The following is a 19293-nucleotide window of genomic DNA, read 5'->3' as shown; positions in this document are numbered from 1 at the left end:
TACATAAAAAGTTTGGATAAAACAATCTCGGTATTTCATTTAGACAATTTTGGTATATAGGTTTCATTTCTATGTACTGTTTTCTAGCTCATGAATCAAAATATAAATTTTGAAATTTTTTGAAGTGATCCAAAAATAGCAAATCAAAAAAGAAGTGTGTAGTCTCTCTCGTCGCGCATAGAGGGGTTATTTTCCTGCGATATTTTGAATTGAATTGCCAAATTTACCAATGTTTTCCAAAAGGGTTTAATTTATTTCATATAAATCATCATAGAAACGATTTTTTTACCATCCGGTCCCAGATTCACCTTCGTTTCTTCGTCCGCCATTTTGGAAATGACGTCATTGCAGGAATTACTCCCCTTGCGAAAAATGATTGTACGGCCTACATAGGCCCATGTATCGCATCAGGTTCTTTTTATCGTCGGATACTGTAAAGCAAACGAACTTGAGCTACTTCCCGACGGAGATATCAACAAACATAAAGGGGCAAACAGGGAAACTAAAATAATTAAATATTTAGATACACGGATTAAGGACAAATTAAACTATACAGTAGATCTAGTGAAAAATAGAAGTGAGCAGGAAAGATACTATTTTTTCTTTAATATTGATGCATACACACCCATACAGGCTGGTAGGCCAATAGGCCTAATATTGGCACCTTTATATTGAAAGTAAAAGACTAGCAAATTAACCCTTATTTGAGCCGTGCCATGAGAAAATCAACATAGATCTAGTGGCTTTGCGACCAGCATGGATCCAGACCAGTTCGCTTTCAAAGCCGCTATTGCAATTGATAAGAGAAACCAACAGCGAACAGCATGGATCCTGACCAGTCTGGATCCATGCTGGTCGCAAACACACTATGTTGGTTTTCTCATGACACGGCTCATTTCTTGCTATGCCTGTTAAATGTAACGGCTGTATCATATTTTGAACACTTTCGTAAAATTGTTGTACAACATTATCTACATATAGATACATTATCCAGTCGTAATGAGCCACGCAATCTTTATTTTTTAATGCCTACATAAAGTAATATAGTATTCAGAATTGATTAGAGAGTTCACGTATCCTTACGTACTGAACGCATATTTTACAATAGCTTATTCTCAAGTGATAGCTTCAAATTCATTTTCTGGAGTATATTAAAAATTATATTTATATTGTGTAAACTTGTCAATATTTAGTAAACGGCAGTTCCACAACAGATCCAGCGTCTCAGACATGTTAACAGACCTACAATGGAAACCTCTCCAAGAACGACGCAAAGAGGCCAGACTCATCGTGCTCTACAAGGTCATCAACAACCAAGTCGCTCTAGACAACTCACAACTGACCCCACACAACTCCTCCACTACCAGAAATATACACACCCACTCTTACAAGATTCCATACTGCCGTACACAATATCGTCTACAGTCCTTCTTTCCACGTACGGTCAAGGAATGGAACAGTCTTCCACCAGACGTCATGTCAGCCGGTTCAGTTGAGTCATTCCGTGCTCAACTGTCCCAACTATTTATCTAATTGTCTTTGTCCGTTTTTTAAATTGCACTATACATACTTTCACACTTTTTACTCTTTTCTATCTCTTAGCGCATTAATCTGGCAGTTAACTTCAATCAGTTAAAGATGGCCAGTAAACTGGAAGAAGAAGAATAAGAAGACAAGAAACTGTATATATTTACCTTACAAAACATTAGAACAATTTGAAATATTTTGTTAGAACAATAAGAAAACTAACACGACTTCTACTACAACCAGATCACTTGGCTCTTACAGACATATGAATGCCAAATCTGTCCGACCAGTCTACGCGTCTAGTTGACAACAGATCTAGGCTTCTCCGTGTCAAATAGAAAAAAAATTGAAGTGCACCAGGGCCTGGAAACAATATAAGCAACTAAAAGCAGGCATATACATAAAAATTAGCGAAAAAGCAATTGCAAAGAACATTACAAAGGAAATCATACACTGCAAGCTAAAAATTTTAAAGAAAGAATAAACAAACAGGTGCATAGCAGGGTAACAGAGGAAGAGATGCGTAGCTACTCGCACGTGGCACATTTATATTTGGGACCTGTCCATTTGCGGACAAGCCGGACACAACCTTTATACTGATTAATTGTCCTTAGGTTCTTCCACAACCGGACAGTCTCTAAGCGGCAGAAAGTTTTGCCCTTACTTGTGGGGGTCTCTATATTAAATCTAAGTGATAACCTGTATATGCAAAGAATGTACATCTATAAGATCGGTGTAACATCCCCGTTAGTGACCCAAGATTTACATGAAACATTGCTTAAAGACAGATTCCATAGCTACAAAAAATACATGTAATTTTTCAGTAACACAGATGCTAGAAAGATAAGCAAAACGACAAAGCGAATGCTTAGACTTAGAGGAGGGTTTCCGTGGCAAGGTCATCGGCTTCAAATTACCTGCCCCTCACCGCTGTTGGCTCGAAACCTCTTTTGGCGCGTAAAATTCTTTCATGTGAGGAAGTCATCCAGCTGACGTGCGGAGGGATAGTGGTTCTATCCTGGTACCCGCTGGGTCCTGAAATAATGACTGGAGGGGTACTTGGAGTCTTCCTCCACCATGAAAAGCTGAAAAGTCACTATATAACCTATAATTTTGTCGGTGAAGAGCGATGTGTATAAAGGGGAAATACTGCTACTAAGCTCGAAACAATTCCGTTGCAATTACTCCCCTTAGTAAACGTACCTGGAGTGGGACCGCAAGTATCTGTGGGTATCTAGTGTTTCATAATACTGCTGTAAAATGCTATGAAAATCGTCTGCAACCCATGTGACACCAGTTTAATAGAAAGGCCAAATAAGTTCATTTCTGATTTGTAACAGTTTGTTACAGAAAGATCGCCAAACTGAATGAAATTAACATACACAAAATTGTTAGTGCACTTCCGGGTATTGGGTTCGCGTGGAAGGTTGCTGGGTCAAACCCTAGTAGCGGCTGGATTCTTCATCTCTACATCTTTCTGGTGTACTTTAAAAGAGTTCCTTCAACAGGAGCAATCTGTATTCTTCAAAATACGCCGATATTGACAACCCAGTGGTGTGTAATAGCTGTAACTCCGTTGTATTGGCGATGCACACTCATTTAATTTGTATATACCAAATAAAGTGAATTGAACTGAATATCTATACATCTAGTGTCTTTTAGACTCTTTCTACTATATCTCAAACTTTAAAACAGACATAGACACGAAGTAAAGCAAAGTAAAGGTTTCTTGTTTCAACAGAGAATGTTACGACTTCATGCATGCTTCGTTTATAGATATCTGGCAAACTGAATTATTTTGAACTCCATTCAACCAAAAATATGTTTATATTTTCATAGATCTTCAATTAAACATTTTTGTTTCAAACCACGACTTACTCAACATCCAATATTTTATTGAAAACCAAATCTTTCATAGCACGATTTATAATTTTGTTCATGATGAAAAGGGAAACGCTTTTACCACTAATTAAGGCAGGTGGTTCAAATGCTTTTTGAAATTTGTTCAATTAGTTATTGAGACGGTATCTATACATTTTTCTATAGCGTATTGACACTTGAGCCAATGCGTATCGTTTACAACCCAAATATTCGACAGTCGCTGATATGCGTATTATAAAAGAAAGTTTTACTATGAAAAGTTAAATGTTAAAGTTATAAACTATATCTCTGATTAAATTGAAGAACATTTAAATAAATATTCAAAATTTAATCTTAAGTAATCTTCGAGAGTGACTTACTCTCAATGTTGTCTCCGTACAGTAGACTTGAATCATAATTCTCAAGGAATTAATTTAAACTTTGTGAAATGTTAATTGGAAAACCTTAGCCAATTAGTCGGAACAAAATTATTCTTAATTTGTGAAAACGTGACTGGAAAAGCTGTGTTAAGCAGAAGTTAAAATGGGTGAGTCGTTCTATTTAATTTCCCTGACGAATTTCAACAGAATTTGTTCGTTCATGTTCTTGTTCTTGTTCATTATATTTTCGACAGATATTATTGACTGTAAGTCAGACAAACATACATTTTTTTATGGAACGTTTTATCATAACGTGTGAAAATCCGTTATGTACAGTTTGTGTTACAAAAAATGATTTACAACAGCGTACTGTTTTTCCAGGCGATAAGATATATGTGCATAATAAGATTATATTATAAAAAGGGGCACTTTTTGAAGGGACTAACCCACACATTTAAGGCAAAAAATAAGTTTTCTCAAAATTGCATTAAAAGTGAGTACTCTGAAAGTGACTAGTAGTACAAACTTCTTGATATAATATTTTAGCAGGATATTCTTATAAATAAGCAAACATGTTTTACAGAAGGTAATAAACGGTTGCAACACTTTTAAAATTATGCAGAAAATTTACATTACATTCTTCTAGCATTTTAACGAAAATCTAATTTTTATTTTCACCCACTTTATCGTTTTTCAGTTTCATATATAATGTCTATGCCAAATATGGTGGAAATGAACGTGTTGAAAAATGAGCCGTGCCATGGGAAATCCAACATAGTGGCTTTGCGACCAGCATGGATCCAGACCAGCCTGCGCATCCGCGCAGTCTGGTCAGGATCCATCCTGTTCGCTAACAGTTTCTCTAATTCCAATAGGCTTTGAAAGCGAACAGCATGGATCCTGACCAGACTGCGCGGATGCGCAGGCTGGTCTGGATCCATGCTGGTCGCAAACCCACTATGTTGGTTTTCTCATGGCACGGCTCAAATTAATACTTCGACTTAACTCTAATCGTGTTAACCGTTGTCTTCTGTTTTCCTTGTGGTGATATATAATGGGTTAATATCTTTTATGTAAATATTGTTTAATATTATGATATAATTATATTACAGTGAAATATAATTATATGAGCCGCACCATGAGAAAACCAATAGAGTGCATTTGCGACCAGCATGGATCCAGATCCGCGCAGTCTGGTCAGGATCAATACTGTTCGCTTTCAAAGCCTATTGAGAAACCGTAAGCGAACAGCATGGATCCTGACCAGACTGCGCGGATGTGCAGGCTGGTTTGGATCCATGCTGGTCGCAAATGCACTCTGTTGGTTTTCTCATGGCGCGGCTCAATTATTGTAAAGTAATGTAGTTCCGTGTTTGGGATGAGACTAAACCATAATTACCAGCTGTCACATACTATGTAACTTTATAGCCTCTAAATTCTACTTGGCAAGAAATATTGGAAACAAAGTATTTTAATTAATAAAGTTGTTGGTAGTCATACGACCAGAAGAAATGAAATATTTGGGGACCGTTTGTCAAAGTTGGAAAGCGCGCATCCTATACTCGCAAAATGTTAAGAAAACATCTTCTCTGACATATTCATCACTGCCCAAAACAGTCCTGTTCCTTGTACCTTCACTCTTTCTTTTTCTCCCTCCAGAAAAGATACCTTTTATCCAAGAATAATGAGGGTTTCAATTGCTTGCCTGTTAAAAACCCTGTCATGGTTTGGAACATTACGTAATGACTAAACGTTGCCATTATTATAAAATCTATCGGCAATTACACAACTGATGTATTTTTTACAAAATAGCAATTTATAAAATCTAGGATAAACGGAAAATCAATCACATTTCAAAAGAATCCTTTATCTCAAGAAATTGATACCAGTTGTCGTAAATTGTTACAATCGATCACAAACAAATGAAACTTTCAGAATATGAGATGTGTGGTCAAAGTGATATATTCCACTATGTCTGCTCTCCTTGCAAAGTATAATGTAGTCCTAGAAGTACGCGATTTTAAGTATTTTTCAGGGTTCTAACATGTCTGCTATTATTGTCAAGGGATGCAGTTATAAGAAGACAAGTCTGAGTACAGTTTCAGTCCGGCTAATCACTTAGTTTAGGCATATCAGTATTTTTAATATAACAATATTTCAATGAAAAAGCACGCTATTTTCCTTTCTTCCATGTTGCTTTCCTTCTTTCTGTATTTTTATCTTCTTTGTTTTTGCGCAAGTTTTAGTGTTAAGCGTGCTCGAGTCATCACTTTTTGTTTGTTTCAAACTAATTCAGTTTAAGCTAACCTGCTTGCTTGTGGAAGCTTGATAGTTCTAAGCAGGTGCATGTAAATGCCTTTGCGTTTGAACTGTGCCAATGTAACTCAAGACCAAACGTTTTCAAAGTATTTGAGCAACTCAAAGAAACTCTAAATTCTAGGAAGGGCTCGAACAGAAATTTCTATGTTCAGAAAGCATTTCATTTTAGTTTTTATGTTTTAAATATCAGTTACGTTTTATCGCACGTAACCTTGAAAATGTAACTATCAACAATACGTTTTTAACAGCTATTACATTATCAGTGATCAAATGGTTCAGATATTTTCTATTGATACAGTTTAGAAAACAAAGGGTCGTTCACAAATCAAATTACTCTTATTACTTTAGTCTATATTGTACATTCATGTGATCACAGGAGCCTGAAATTCTATCTATAATGCTCCAAAATGGCTAAATATAAAAATGACCCCTCCTATATTTTTTATATTTAGCCATTTTGGAGCATTATAGATAGAATTTCAGGCTCCTGTGATGTGATACAGTATAATTATTTTCTTTTATATCTTGCCATTTGTTTTAGTATAGTTGGTGATATCACAGGAGCCTGAAATTCTATCTATAATGCTTCATTTTATATTTAGCCATTTTGGAGCATTATAGATAGAATTTCAGGCTCCTGTGGTGATATTAACCCTTAGCCTGCTGGCGGCAAGTGATTCTGCCTTTGCGACCAGTGCAGACCAAGATCAGCCTGCACATCCGGGCAGTCTGATCATGGTCTGCACTGTTCACTATTCAGTCAGTAAATTTTCAGTGAACACCCCTTCGAATAATAAATGGTATTGTCCAAATTGAATGATGGACCATTCCATTTGAGAAATTTAGCAGGGTAAGGGTTAAGACATAATCTCCCTTTGATAAAATGAACATGTTCCGTCTGACCAAATAATACAACAAAATATATTTCTTTATGAAATTCGATATAGATAATAACCAGATTATATCATGTTTGGTAGTAGGCAACAGCTCTCTAAGTGTGCAACTGACAAAATGCATTGTAGGTGATGAAGTGAAATCAGGGAGCTTTATTCGATATCTAGGTGCATACCTTGATGAAAACTGGAATCTAAGATTTAGATCAGCAATGCTCAACTACTTCAGAATAAAATGTATCCGGAAATATCTTACCAAAGGGGCTGCCGAAACTCTTGTGCTGTCATTGGTGATATCCCATTTAGATAATTGCAATGTCATTCTTTACGGTACTGCTCAAAGTGAGGTAAACAAAATGCAACGAATTCAAAACATGTGTGCAAAACTTGCTCTAAATCGAAGAAAATAAGACAGTTCCAAGCAAGCGCTCTATGATCTTCACTGGTTATCCATCAAAGCCAGAATCACATTCAAAATGCTCACCTACATGTATAATTGTTCAGTTGGAAATTCTCCGGAATATTTTTCAGAACTTCTCATAAAACAAACACAGACAAGGAACCTGCGTTCTTCAAATTCCGTTACTGTGTGTTTCGTTGTTCCTTTCAACAAGCGCAAAACGTTCAGCGACAGAAGTTTTGGTACTGTTTGACCTAAACTCTGGAATGAATTGCCTCTCGAAATAAGGAACTCAGACACATTAGATGTTTTCAAAAAGAAGTTGAAAACTCATTACATGTTTGTATTTTGGAAATTACTTTGCACTCTTTTAGAGACTCTGACTGTGATTTTTAAGATATTGTGGTAACATGAACTGGATGATTTTTATTGTGTAAATACATTCGAATATGAATAATTTTATCACAAATACAAAAATACAGATGTTTGTAACGACTCTCAGCACATACACGTGCGGTACATGAATTGCGGCCATTGGCACAACTGGAAAGAAAGATAGATTAAACCAAAGCGTTTCGCGTACGAACGTAAGAAAGGCACACTGTCCTCAGTCACTGAGAAACGAATATGCAAATGTATGTATGGCCGTTATTTAGACTGACCGTTTGTTTTTTTTACAAACGACGCCTTCGTATGCCGTAATCCGAGAGGTGTGTGGAAGTATGTGGTGCAAAAACGCGATAAGATTATAAATAGAATTTAAATGAATAACCCGTAACTGTGTTGATAGATATAATTTAGTCCCAAAATTACAATATTTTGTTTGGCTTTCTAGGTTACACCCACATAAATTGCAAAAGTCAAACCTACACGGTTAGGTTTCCCGAAATGAACACTCCAAGTTACATTTTCATTCTGGAATATAAATCGGACTTTAAAGAAATCGTGATATACGACACAAAGCGGAAAGATGTTAAAACATTTTGCAATTAACGAGAATTCGGTATCATTCAAAATATCAAGGATTTGTGTCAGACGCTTCCATTTATAGAACTGATAACGAACAAACTCCATTAACACTGCACAATTATGAAATATTATCAGAAATCGCACCAAAGAAAATATGCACATTTCCCATTAAGTTAGTGGCAAGACAGGCGTTTGGTACAATCAGACACAAGCTGAAGGTCGTAAATATATTTGTGGATCTTATTTCACAAAGCACTTTTTAATTGGCCAAAAGAAAATGTTATATTTTCTTTTTACCAACTCGAATATATCTTCCAATTTAATTTTTCACGAACAAAACTACAAAAATCAACCGTGTTCGACGTCCACAGTTCGGGTGAAATTTTCCAGCATGTTCCTTTCCACCAAGTTTGGCATAGAATGTATATATGACACTGAAAAATGATAAAGTGGGTGAAAATAAAAAGTTAAAAATTGGTAAAAATGCAAGAAAAGGTTAAATTTTCTGCATTATTTCAATAGCGTTAAAATGGTTTACTACCTTCTTCACAATATTTTTGGTTATTTATAAGGATATCTAACAAAAATCATATGTCTATAAGTTTGTACCAATAGTCACTTTCACAGCACTCACTTTTTGTGGATTTTTAGATAAATTATTTTTCGCCTAAAATGTGTGGGTTAGTCCATTTAAGTAATTTTTCTATGTAGGTGACGAAATTCCTCTCTTTACAGATGTAGTAAGTTCTGCTTTCAAATTTCCTATCTTGCTTTACAGACAGGAGTAATTTGTTTCGTTTACATTTAATAGTTAAACTTGTCATAACCTTATTATTCTCAATCAAAGCCAGTTATTTATTTAAACGTTTAATAACCCCAGTAATATCTACGTCCACTGTTTTTTTTATTGTATATTTAATTCTTTTGCACGTGGATTTGTATAACTGACAATGAAACTTGAAATATTTCAGCTCTGTGGGAATTTATGTTCAAGTGATTCATTGACAAAATGAACTAATTTTGAACACACCCATATTATGCCTGCAATTATTGTAAAGTATTAAATCATGTGGGATTAGGTTAAAATTGAAAATAAAATGAAGGTCTTTCTGCAGATGACGCATTTACATTTTAGACACGTGTAATCTTGCGTGATATTGATATAATGCTGTATGAAAGCAATTTGCTTTTGGTGTTTAAGATCTATACTACCTAATTTTGGAGCATTTTTAAAAGTCTCCATACAAATATGGAATTTCTGGTTGAATTACACGTAACTTTCTTCTTAATCAAATTAAATGAAAGACATTTTCATTACACGTACCGTAGGACCAAATATTGTGAAGTATGAAATACATGTTGATAATATCATTTAAGTCTCACAGTTGCATGTTCAGAGCAATACGTGAGACGAAAATATAGTGTCAGTAAAGATCTAAATATATTGGGGCGTGATAAACTAATTTGATTTATGTTTCTTGCGTCTTCATCGTGTCAAGTCAGTTGCCATTCTAGTTAAAACGAAAATAGAAATGCATTATTGGCTGAAAACAATTTGGGTATAAATCAGATCTGTGAAAAGATCCTTTGGAAGCATAGAACACAAACAAGCAACTTAATATCAGACTTGGTTTGAATGAGTCTGTTCATGACAAGTAATGAAATGTGCAACACCCCTCGCACCCCCCCCCCCACCACCCATCCCCACCCCACCCCGCCTCGTTTTAAGCGGAATTCTTTCACAGTAAAAATGACTGTTCTCAATGAAACCAAAAGAACAGAAAATATAGCAACACTGAGTCAAAGTACGGAGAGGTTTTACAGCTGAGGGACCAGCTGGCACTTATAGACCATAGAACGCAACCAAGCAACGTAATATCAGACTTAGACTGGCATCAGTCGTTAGAGTCATTGAATGTAAAGCACTTGGCCATAAAATCAATCCTCTCTGATACCTCTTTCTCAAAAAATTTACATTATCTCTTGCCTCTGTTGAGATGAGCCTAGAGAGAAAATGGTTTTTTTCTGAGAAAATATCAGTGTCAGTTTGAAGAAATTAATATTATTACAGATTATTTGATCTCAACAGACTTTGTAAGTCTATATCAGACTCGGTTTGATTGCGGCTGTTCATCAGATGTAATGAAATGAAATAAAGTTGATTTCCAGCGTGTGACCTTGACATCGGTCCAGTTCAATATTGCACCCAGTTCAAGGCAATAGAGCTGAGATTTAAGACAAGTCTCAGCCCGCCCGCTTAGCTCAATAGGGAGAGCACAGATCTACGGATCTCTGGGTCGTGAGTTAGAGACCTAGGCGAGGCGTATGTTCTCCGTGATGATTTGATAAAAGACATTGTGTCTGAAATCATTCGTCCTCCATCTCTGATTCATGTGGGGAAATTGGCAGTTACTTGCGGAGAACAGGTTTGTACTTGTACAGAATCCAGGAACACTGGTTAGGTTAACTGCCCGCCGTTACATAACTGAAATGCTGTTGAAAAACGGTGCTAAACCCAAAACAAAACAAATCAAACAAATAGGACAAGTCTCAGAATACGTCACTGTCATTGGTCACTTTCAAGCTTGAGCTCAGAATCAGCCAATCAGAATTGAGGTCTAGGGCTGTATCTAATTATAGATTAAACGATTCTCATTTAGTCTGGTCAAAGCATACATGCGGGTTTACAACAAGTCCATAGATTTCCTGTATATGCCCCCCCCCCCCCCCCCCCCACACACACACACACACAAGAATCTTCCACTAAACAGATAAAAATATCACACAAACACGTCCATGTTTTCCTATTAAAACTATTAAGGTTTACACTTCAAAGGAAACGCACTTTACGAAACAAAATGTATTTGAATAGCAACATTGTAATGAATAACAATTCAGTATCCTGTGATAAGTATTTCTGCGTGTTTACCTTCTTTTTTTTTGTCAAGAAATTTTCTGAAATAAATTTTATATCAAACAGACATTTCTCGTTAATCATATTGCATTTAGGATAGGTTTGTCAGAGCAAAGTCTGTGTTTGGAGAAGCTAATGGCTTTATAAGAGATTACTCTGATCTTAATAACTAATAAATTGGCAAAAAACTCACATTTATATCGTAATAAATGGTTTCGTGGCAAATTGAAAGTAATAAAGTATGGATGGATCTTATTTCATAAAACGCTTCGTTTAATGTGTCATAGTGTTTTGTTCGCTCTTATAAAATTGTGTGACTGTTTGACTTCCTTCTTTAATGTTCATCTTTTAAACGCTTTGCAAATATATAATATTTTCATTTAGATATATCTTAGGTCCTAAATGACACTTTGTCGTTAAGGTGAATAATTAGATTTTCTGTGCAGGCAACAAAACCCTTGACCTTCTATTTTAATTAGAATGTGGACCCGTAATGGCATTCGGCAATTTCCGGGCAATTCCATATTCGCGTCTGTTATTTCGGCTTTCTTCGGACGTAGTTGTAGCTCATAGGAGCAATGGTTCCGGTGACAACCGGAAAATGCCGGAAATACATTCGGAGAAAACGTATTCGAACGGAAACGTCCGATTGTGATTACGGGTCCATTACCTGAAGTTCTGTCATATGGCATTAATTGACAGGGTAAATTGATAGCGCAATCTTTTCAATACAAGTAACATGTCATAACTATTAGAAATCAAATTTATTTATTCAATCAAAAAAGTATTTAAATGCATTTTCTATTTACATCGTTTGTATTCCTTAACATCGATCTTTATTATTTATAATGACTCTTGAAATTATATTGAAAATAAAATTTCAAGTTATTCTATGACACAAAGAAGGGCCTTTATCACTCGTATATTAACATTTATCTATATAGCCTGCTTTCATTAAAAGATATATAATTATATGACACGCATGTCTAAATTCGGAAAGTATCTTTGACAAGTAAAATCTTAATTATTCAAAATTATCTTAATCATAGGCACACTAAAATGAAAAGGTGAAGGTTCATTATTCATCAAGCATGGACTTGCCAGAGATGTATTATGCAATGCTAAATTTTATCAGCTATCAACGCCGTATGGCAGCTGCTGGACTCAGTGTTGTTATATTTCAAGTCTGGTTCTTGTTTTAGTTGTGTTACACTTTTCAATACCTCCCACGAACAGGGTTGACTATTATTTTGCTTGGCTGCGTTATTTGTTTCAAAAGGATCTTATATATTTTTGTTCATCTTTTTTTTCTGTTTTGAGATCAACATATAGTATCACAACATTTTATGTTCGAAAACAATCGCATTTTTATCAAACCTTTGTTATTTTGAACGTAAGACAATTGATTAAAACCTATATATAAGGTAGATAGGTCAAATTATCTTTCGATTGTCTACTTACCCGATTATATTTCGATTGTCAACATGTACACTTTATACTGACGGGCGGACTTATATGATAGCAATATCATTCAATTTTAGCTTTGTCATACGTTTTTCGCAAAATACAGAAAATCTGTGTAAATACAAAATCGAACAAAGTTATCATCAGCTCATTTGATTCATGAAAAACATCAACAAGGAATTGTTGTTTTTGTTACTGTCCACATTTTTTTTTTTTGAAAACTGTTAGAGCTATAGCTTTAAAACTGTTGACATTTGTTTATCATCATTAGATGAGTAAGTAGGCAGGAACCAGAGCTCTCATTTGCATGTTTTTCAGAATTGTGGCCATTTTTACTCAGAAAATTGGACCTTCTGGGTTAATGATTTTTAGATCCACTTCACTTGCATAACTATAAGAGCAATAGCTATGAAACTGCAGACTTGTTTTCATCATCAATAGGTGAGTAAGAAAACCAAGAACAATAACTCTTTTCTTGTGTATTGCATTACGTCAAGCACTTACAGACGAGCCTTGGCACCCGCAGGAGGTGCACTTCTCTTTGTTTTATTAAATTTATCAATATGCCCCCTTCCCCACTCGCCCCTCCTCTCCCTCGAGAAAAACATTACCTTTGATCATATACCATGGAAAGGATTTAACTTGGAATTAACATGGAATATTACGTGATGACAAAACGATGTCATAATGACAAAATCAATTGGCAATTACACCACTGATATTTCTTTTTCATACAATACAATTTTTAGAATCTGGGATAAACGGAAAATCAATCACATTTCAAAAGAATCTTTTATCTCAAGAAATTGATACTAGTTATGGTAAATTGTTATAATCGATTACGAACAAATGACACTCTCAGAGTTTTGAGAGATAAATTCAAAATGAACGATACAAATATACAAGCTCTCCTTTCATACATGATTTCGAGTATATTTTTTTTCCAGTCCGACTTTATACAATGTATTTATGGACCGCTTAGTTCTGAATGAATTGTTGAGATCTATTTTGTAAGAATACACGTGAAAAGATATTTTTGTCCTCTCTTTTTCTTTTCCCTCCTCTTACCTCCTTTCATTCATGAATCTTGCGTACAAAGAAAAGCGGCTCTAGTCGAGCCACTATTTTCTGTTCAGTGGAAAACAACTACCCAGATCGATGCTACTCATCCTCTTATTGGGCGTTACTTATACTGCTTGTGTTAATTAGAACTAAATAGAAACTCAATTCAGAAACTGCAAAATTTAGGAGTAAATTGAACATTAATGCTGAAAAAATGTATTAGCTTTTGAATATCAGATTTATTTTATCGCACGAAACCTTGAAAAGAAAACTTGATATTATCAACAATACTTGTTGAAACAACTATTAAAATGTCAGTGATTATATGGTTCAGATATTTCCTACCGATACAGCTTTGAAACAATATGCCGCTAACAAATCAAATTACTCCATGCACTTTATAGTGCATTCAAATGATTTAGTTGTAATTATTTGCATTGTTTATTAAGACATAATCTTACTTTGCTAAAACAAACATAATATTATACCGTCTGACCGAATAATACAACAAATATATTTCTTTAAAATTTCGACATGGGTTATAACTTTGACTTAAGAAAATTGTATATAGTTGTAATTCATAACTGAACCGCCCATAACACAGAAGGTGTTTAGAATAATTTCGAATTGATTGTGCGTTGCTTTTTGAGTCGGCTAAAGGCTGAAAGCCTTTTGACGAGTCCTTGCTATCCAACGATTCTCTAAATGGACCAAATAACACAGTGAAGGGATGTAGTTCCATTAGATTTCTCAAACTTCAAACAGTTCACTGCATGAATGAAGTTAAGTTGTGTCAATTCCCTTTGCTATGACCAATATACGATGTAATCTGTCATATTTATGACTTGTAATTGTGCAATTCTCGAATGTAACTCATTAAGCATAAATGTGCATTTTAAGAATTGCGCAGGCTTACAAAGCTTGGGTAACATTCAGCGAAGGACAAAAATAGTTCCACAGGGCTCCAGATAAGATGCGTATTAGCGTAAATTACGTATAGAAATAATGCAAATACGCATGTCTAATAATTTCTAAGCGTATAAAAACGTATATAAAATTACAGAAACGCACACAATGCTTTTTTAAAAACAAAATCTGAATCGTCTGGATGCGTTAGGTAACATAGCCGATCAGCCTTAATTCTCCCACATAGAACGTAAACACGCATCGTATGATTTCTATAAACTTTGCGTGGGTTGAATTTTGCAGTCAGTAAACGGATAAATTATCGGAAGAAGAAGCTCTTACTAGTTTGTTTAGTTACTACTGATATTAAAAATGATTTTAATTCTTATTTTTCGAGAAATAAACAAATCGGCGAAACATTAAATTGTATTTTCTTGTAGTTTTTGAAATCGAAAGTAGATCGTCTATGTTTGGCTGCTTTCACGAAACGAAATAACTTTATTATGAAAAGATTTAAATAAGAGGTAATTTAACCGTAAACTTCAATGTCAGATACTGCCAATTGCTGCTAAATGTCTTCGTATCATCACAATTTGTAAAATATATTGTTCAAACTGGAGAAAAGTGTAATCTTATCCGGATATAATATTTTGGGTAAATATCGAGCTGTGTTATGAAATTTTAAGAAAAAAACTAAAAACAAACTGAAACTGGTAGACTATACTGTCAGTACATCAATCATTAGCCGACTCAGGCCATTCAGGCCTTTGATTTCTAATTCGTTTGGCTCAAACGAAAATAACTTATTTATCCACTTGTCCAATAATTTAGAAACAAGTAATAACAAAGGCTGTATAAAGGACATAATTATGTAATACTTTGAGGAGTATCAGAATTATTGTTGATACCGCCGATGATTATGTCACGTGATCTTACAGAAATGATTCCCCCACCACACCCCCTCCGCACAAAACGCACACATACCTTCGTATCATACTCGAATCGTAGCCTTTGTTAAAATCCATGTTACCTTAAAAGTCACGTATGTAGCGTTTCACGTACGTTGAGAATAAACTAAATAGGTCTACGCGTCTTTGCAAATTTATTCTTGACCATTATTTATATCAATATTTCAGGTAATATATAGTGCCATCAAAGTAAAAATATAGCTAACATATCTAGCCGTCAATCTGAGAACTGATTAATAAGGCGAGTGCGGAGTAGATGCAAAATAGCATGTCTTTTAATAAGGGCTATCCCTGCATTAATTATAAAAATCTAACAGTTTCGACAAAATATCCCACTTTTTTCATGCAGGTTCATGAATCTAGTATTAAAGACATCGTGATATTCACTGCAAAACGAAATCTATATTCATAGAATTATAGCAAGGAAAGACACTTGCAATTAACGGGAATTCAGTATCAAGATAAATTCTTTCGGCTTATCAAAGTGTTTCCTTATATAGAACTGGTTTAACGAACAAACGCCATTAATCATTAAACAATTATGACATTTTTCACATGATTTCATGTGATCTGGATCCGTCAGTGATTTTATCAAATCATAATGTCATGCCCATTTCAATGCCAAAGAAAACATGCACATTCCCGTCTCCATTGACGGATCCACAATGCAGTCTTGCTTCACGCGGTCACGGATAACCGGAAAGTTGGCCGATGCTGACGACGCAGCGCCATTATGACGGATAAAATGGTACTGAATCGTTTTCTGACCGATTCTCAAATACTGACGGCACTGTGGACGAAAAAGCAACGCAATTAGTACTTACAAGTTTGTGGAAAATATGAAGTACGAAAATACCAAGATAAAAATAAAGAGGGGGTATATAACAAACAGGTCAATGGACGGCTAGTGTATCCCTTTTATTCATAGTGGCGCACCTAGTTACAAAATGTGTCTCGGGCTGAAGACCTCAGAATTTTATAGTACTAGCTCATGTAGCTGTACCGACAACAAAGCAGTAAGTTAAACTGTTATTAATTAAACCGGATGAAGTAAATAATAATAATAATAATAAAAACAAGGACAAAACTCCAACAGAAACAGCCACATTCAAAGAATGCAACCGCCCATACAGCACTCCACATGAAAATGCACTGACTGTTAAATACGTAAAACGAAAAAAAAAAAAAAAGAAAAAAAAAAAAGAAGGTAATATATCAGTTAAGTTAAGGACTGTAGTCCCCTGCATAGATAAAGTACTTGCATTTTAATAAAAAAAAAACCATTTAATGTCAAGTGAATTGTAGATAATTTAATATACGAAAGACATTATCGTGGGTTCACATTTTTATATACTGCAAAATAAATTTTGACTTGTCATAAACGTTTTATTCTGAATCAAAGCTTGTTATTTATTTAAACGTTTAATCACCCAGTTATTTCTACATTCACTATCTTTATTGTATATTTTATTTTTTTGTACATAGATCTGTATAACGGACAGTGAAAGTTGAAATTATAATGAAATATTTTGGTTCTGTGGGAATTAAAGTTCAAGTAATTATATGACAAAAAGAGTTAATTCTGAATAGCCCGAATCACAGATATTATACATACGGTAACAATACAATGACAAAGTATCAAATCGCGTGGGACAAAATTCTGAATTCAGATATAATCTGAGACACATTCAGGTATGTGTAGAGGCAACGCAGTAATGCTATACGAATATAGTAGAGATCAACGCATTTTTGAAGCAGGTTTTATATATAGCGTGAGAGGTGTTGCATATTTCATTACCTCTCATGAACAGACTCATTCAAACCGAGTCTGCTATTATTCTACTTGGTTGCATTCTTTGCTTCGAAAGGATCGTTTAACAGATTTATTAGTAATCTGGAAATTGAAGTACAGCTAATATGTTCTCAATCAATTCAACGCTTTATGAAACTTTACTCGCTAAAACCTTCAAAAGTCAACATTTTGTATTATATCAAGAAAGTAGATAGACTCTGAACCTGTACATTATGGAAAAGTCTTACATTTCTACAACTGGTAGTACACGGCATCATCCTTGGATATCAAACCACTCGTCAACGTGGTTCAGTTCCCAGAACCGTGGTATATCAGACAATAAACCACGCGAAGTCAATGATTATTTGGTAACTATATACATGTATTTCAAGTTTTGAGACCAGTCTAAGAAAGTAGTCCTGTGTCCTGTCTTTAAAGATAGATCTCAGAATCAACAAATCAGATGGTCTAGAGATTTCAGACTTGTTCAAAGAATCTCAGGTCATTGTCCATACATGTCATCATACATTATTAGGTTTTCATGTTTTCAAGTAGGATGTGTGTGTGTTCGGGTTAAAGTCTTTTTCAACAATATTTCAGTCATATAAACGACGGTGTGAACACAATGCCCAACTTTATAGTGTAGCCTCACTGGAATATCACGCCGTAGACACGTGACATGATATCCCACCCATTCACATTATACTGACACCGGGATGACCAGTCCTAGCACTATCCTCTTTATTCTGAGCACCATATTACCAGTACCATGTTTACGTCTTTGGTATGACGCGATCGGGGATCGAACCCGCAATCTCCCGCACTCGATGCGGACTCTCTACCACTAGGCTACCGAGGCAGTTGTTTTCAAGTAGTACTGTATATAGACTACATGATTCTCATTTTTAGTTTTCAATCGTATTAATGACATTGCACAATCGTTGTTAAGGCAGGATACAAATAAAAGCATTACACTTAAGATTTCATAAAAGTGTTTCACGCAAACGTATCAAAACGACATACAATTCACGTCCATGTTTTCCTATTAGAACTATTTAGTTTACACTTCAAAGATAAAGCAATATAAAGAAAAAGCGTACTTTGGTAGAAGTTATGTAATAAACGACAATTTGATATCATTCAGAATACCAAGAGATAAGTGCTTTCCGTTTTTTATTAAAACATTTTCACACTAAACCTGTGATATCAAGCAGACAGTCTTCATTTATCGTATTACATTTAAGAAAGGTTTGTCAGTTCAAAATAAGAGATTAAATGGATCCTTATACCAAATAAAGTGGAAATACTTCCATGGAATGAGAAAAAATAAGACAGTTTCTTGCAAATTCGAAATGAAATCTGTAAAATGATCCTTTGGAAGCATAGAATGCAACCAAGCAGAATAATAGCAAACTTGGTTTGACTGAATCTGTTCATGAGAGGTAATGAAATGTGCAACACCTCTCACGCCCACTAGTACCGGCTTAAGCGGAACTCTATTACACGTATTGAAGAATGGAATCCATGATCCCAAAGGACCAGAAAATATAACAACACAAAATATGGGTGGACTTAATTTCATAAAATGCTCCTTTTAAGCAGTGACACGAAAATGTCAAAGTATGTTATCAGCTGTTATATCACTATTGACTTCTGAGTTTTATGTTCATCTTTTAATGCTTTGCAAACATGTACTGGTTTCTTTTCATATCTTTTAGAGTTAGGTCCCAATACTCTTGTCGTTATGGTGCCATCATACATAAAGAAAAAGTGTCTGGCTGCCGAATATCAAGTGGTTTTGAAATGTTCGTTTTAATTTTTTCTTTCATTCTTTGTCCA

General features: G+C 35.0%; 2 protein-coding genes across 2 annotated transcripts in view; one reads left to right on the top strand and one right to left on the bottom strand.

Annotated features, from left to right (window-relative positions):
* LOC123552600 (ensconsin-like) overlaps window positions 1-371 on the bottom strand; it is a 91820-nt gene extending 91449 nt beyond the window's left edge. Inside the window, exon 1 of the mRNA XM_053540126.1 lies at window positions 290-371. Within this exon, the coding sequence (XP_053396101.1) occupies window positions 290-329 (40 nt within the window). The 5' untranslated portion in view covers window positions 330-371. The remainder of the gene's footprint in view (window positions 1-289) is intronic.
* Window positions 372-3608: 3237 nt separating this feature from the next.
* Window positions 3609-19293, top strand: part of LOC123552599 (uncharacterized) — a 50758-nt gene continuing 35073 nt past the window's right edge. The window contains exon 1 of the mRNA XM_053540140.1: window positions 3609-3934. The gene's annotated coding sequence lies outside the window, so the exon portion shown is untranslated. The remainder of the gene's footprint in view (window positions 3935-19293) is intronic.

Source organism: Mercenaria mercenaria, chromosome 4, assembly GCF_021730395.1.
Source record: "Mercenaria mercenaria strain notata chromosome 4, MADL_Memer_1, whole genome shotgun sequence".
Taxonomy (NCBI): Eukaryota; Metazoa; Mollusca; class Bivalvia; order Venerida; family Veneridae; genus Mercenaria; species Mercenaria mercenaria.
This window is presented reverse-complemented; position numbering and strand designations above follow the sequence as displayed.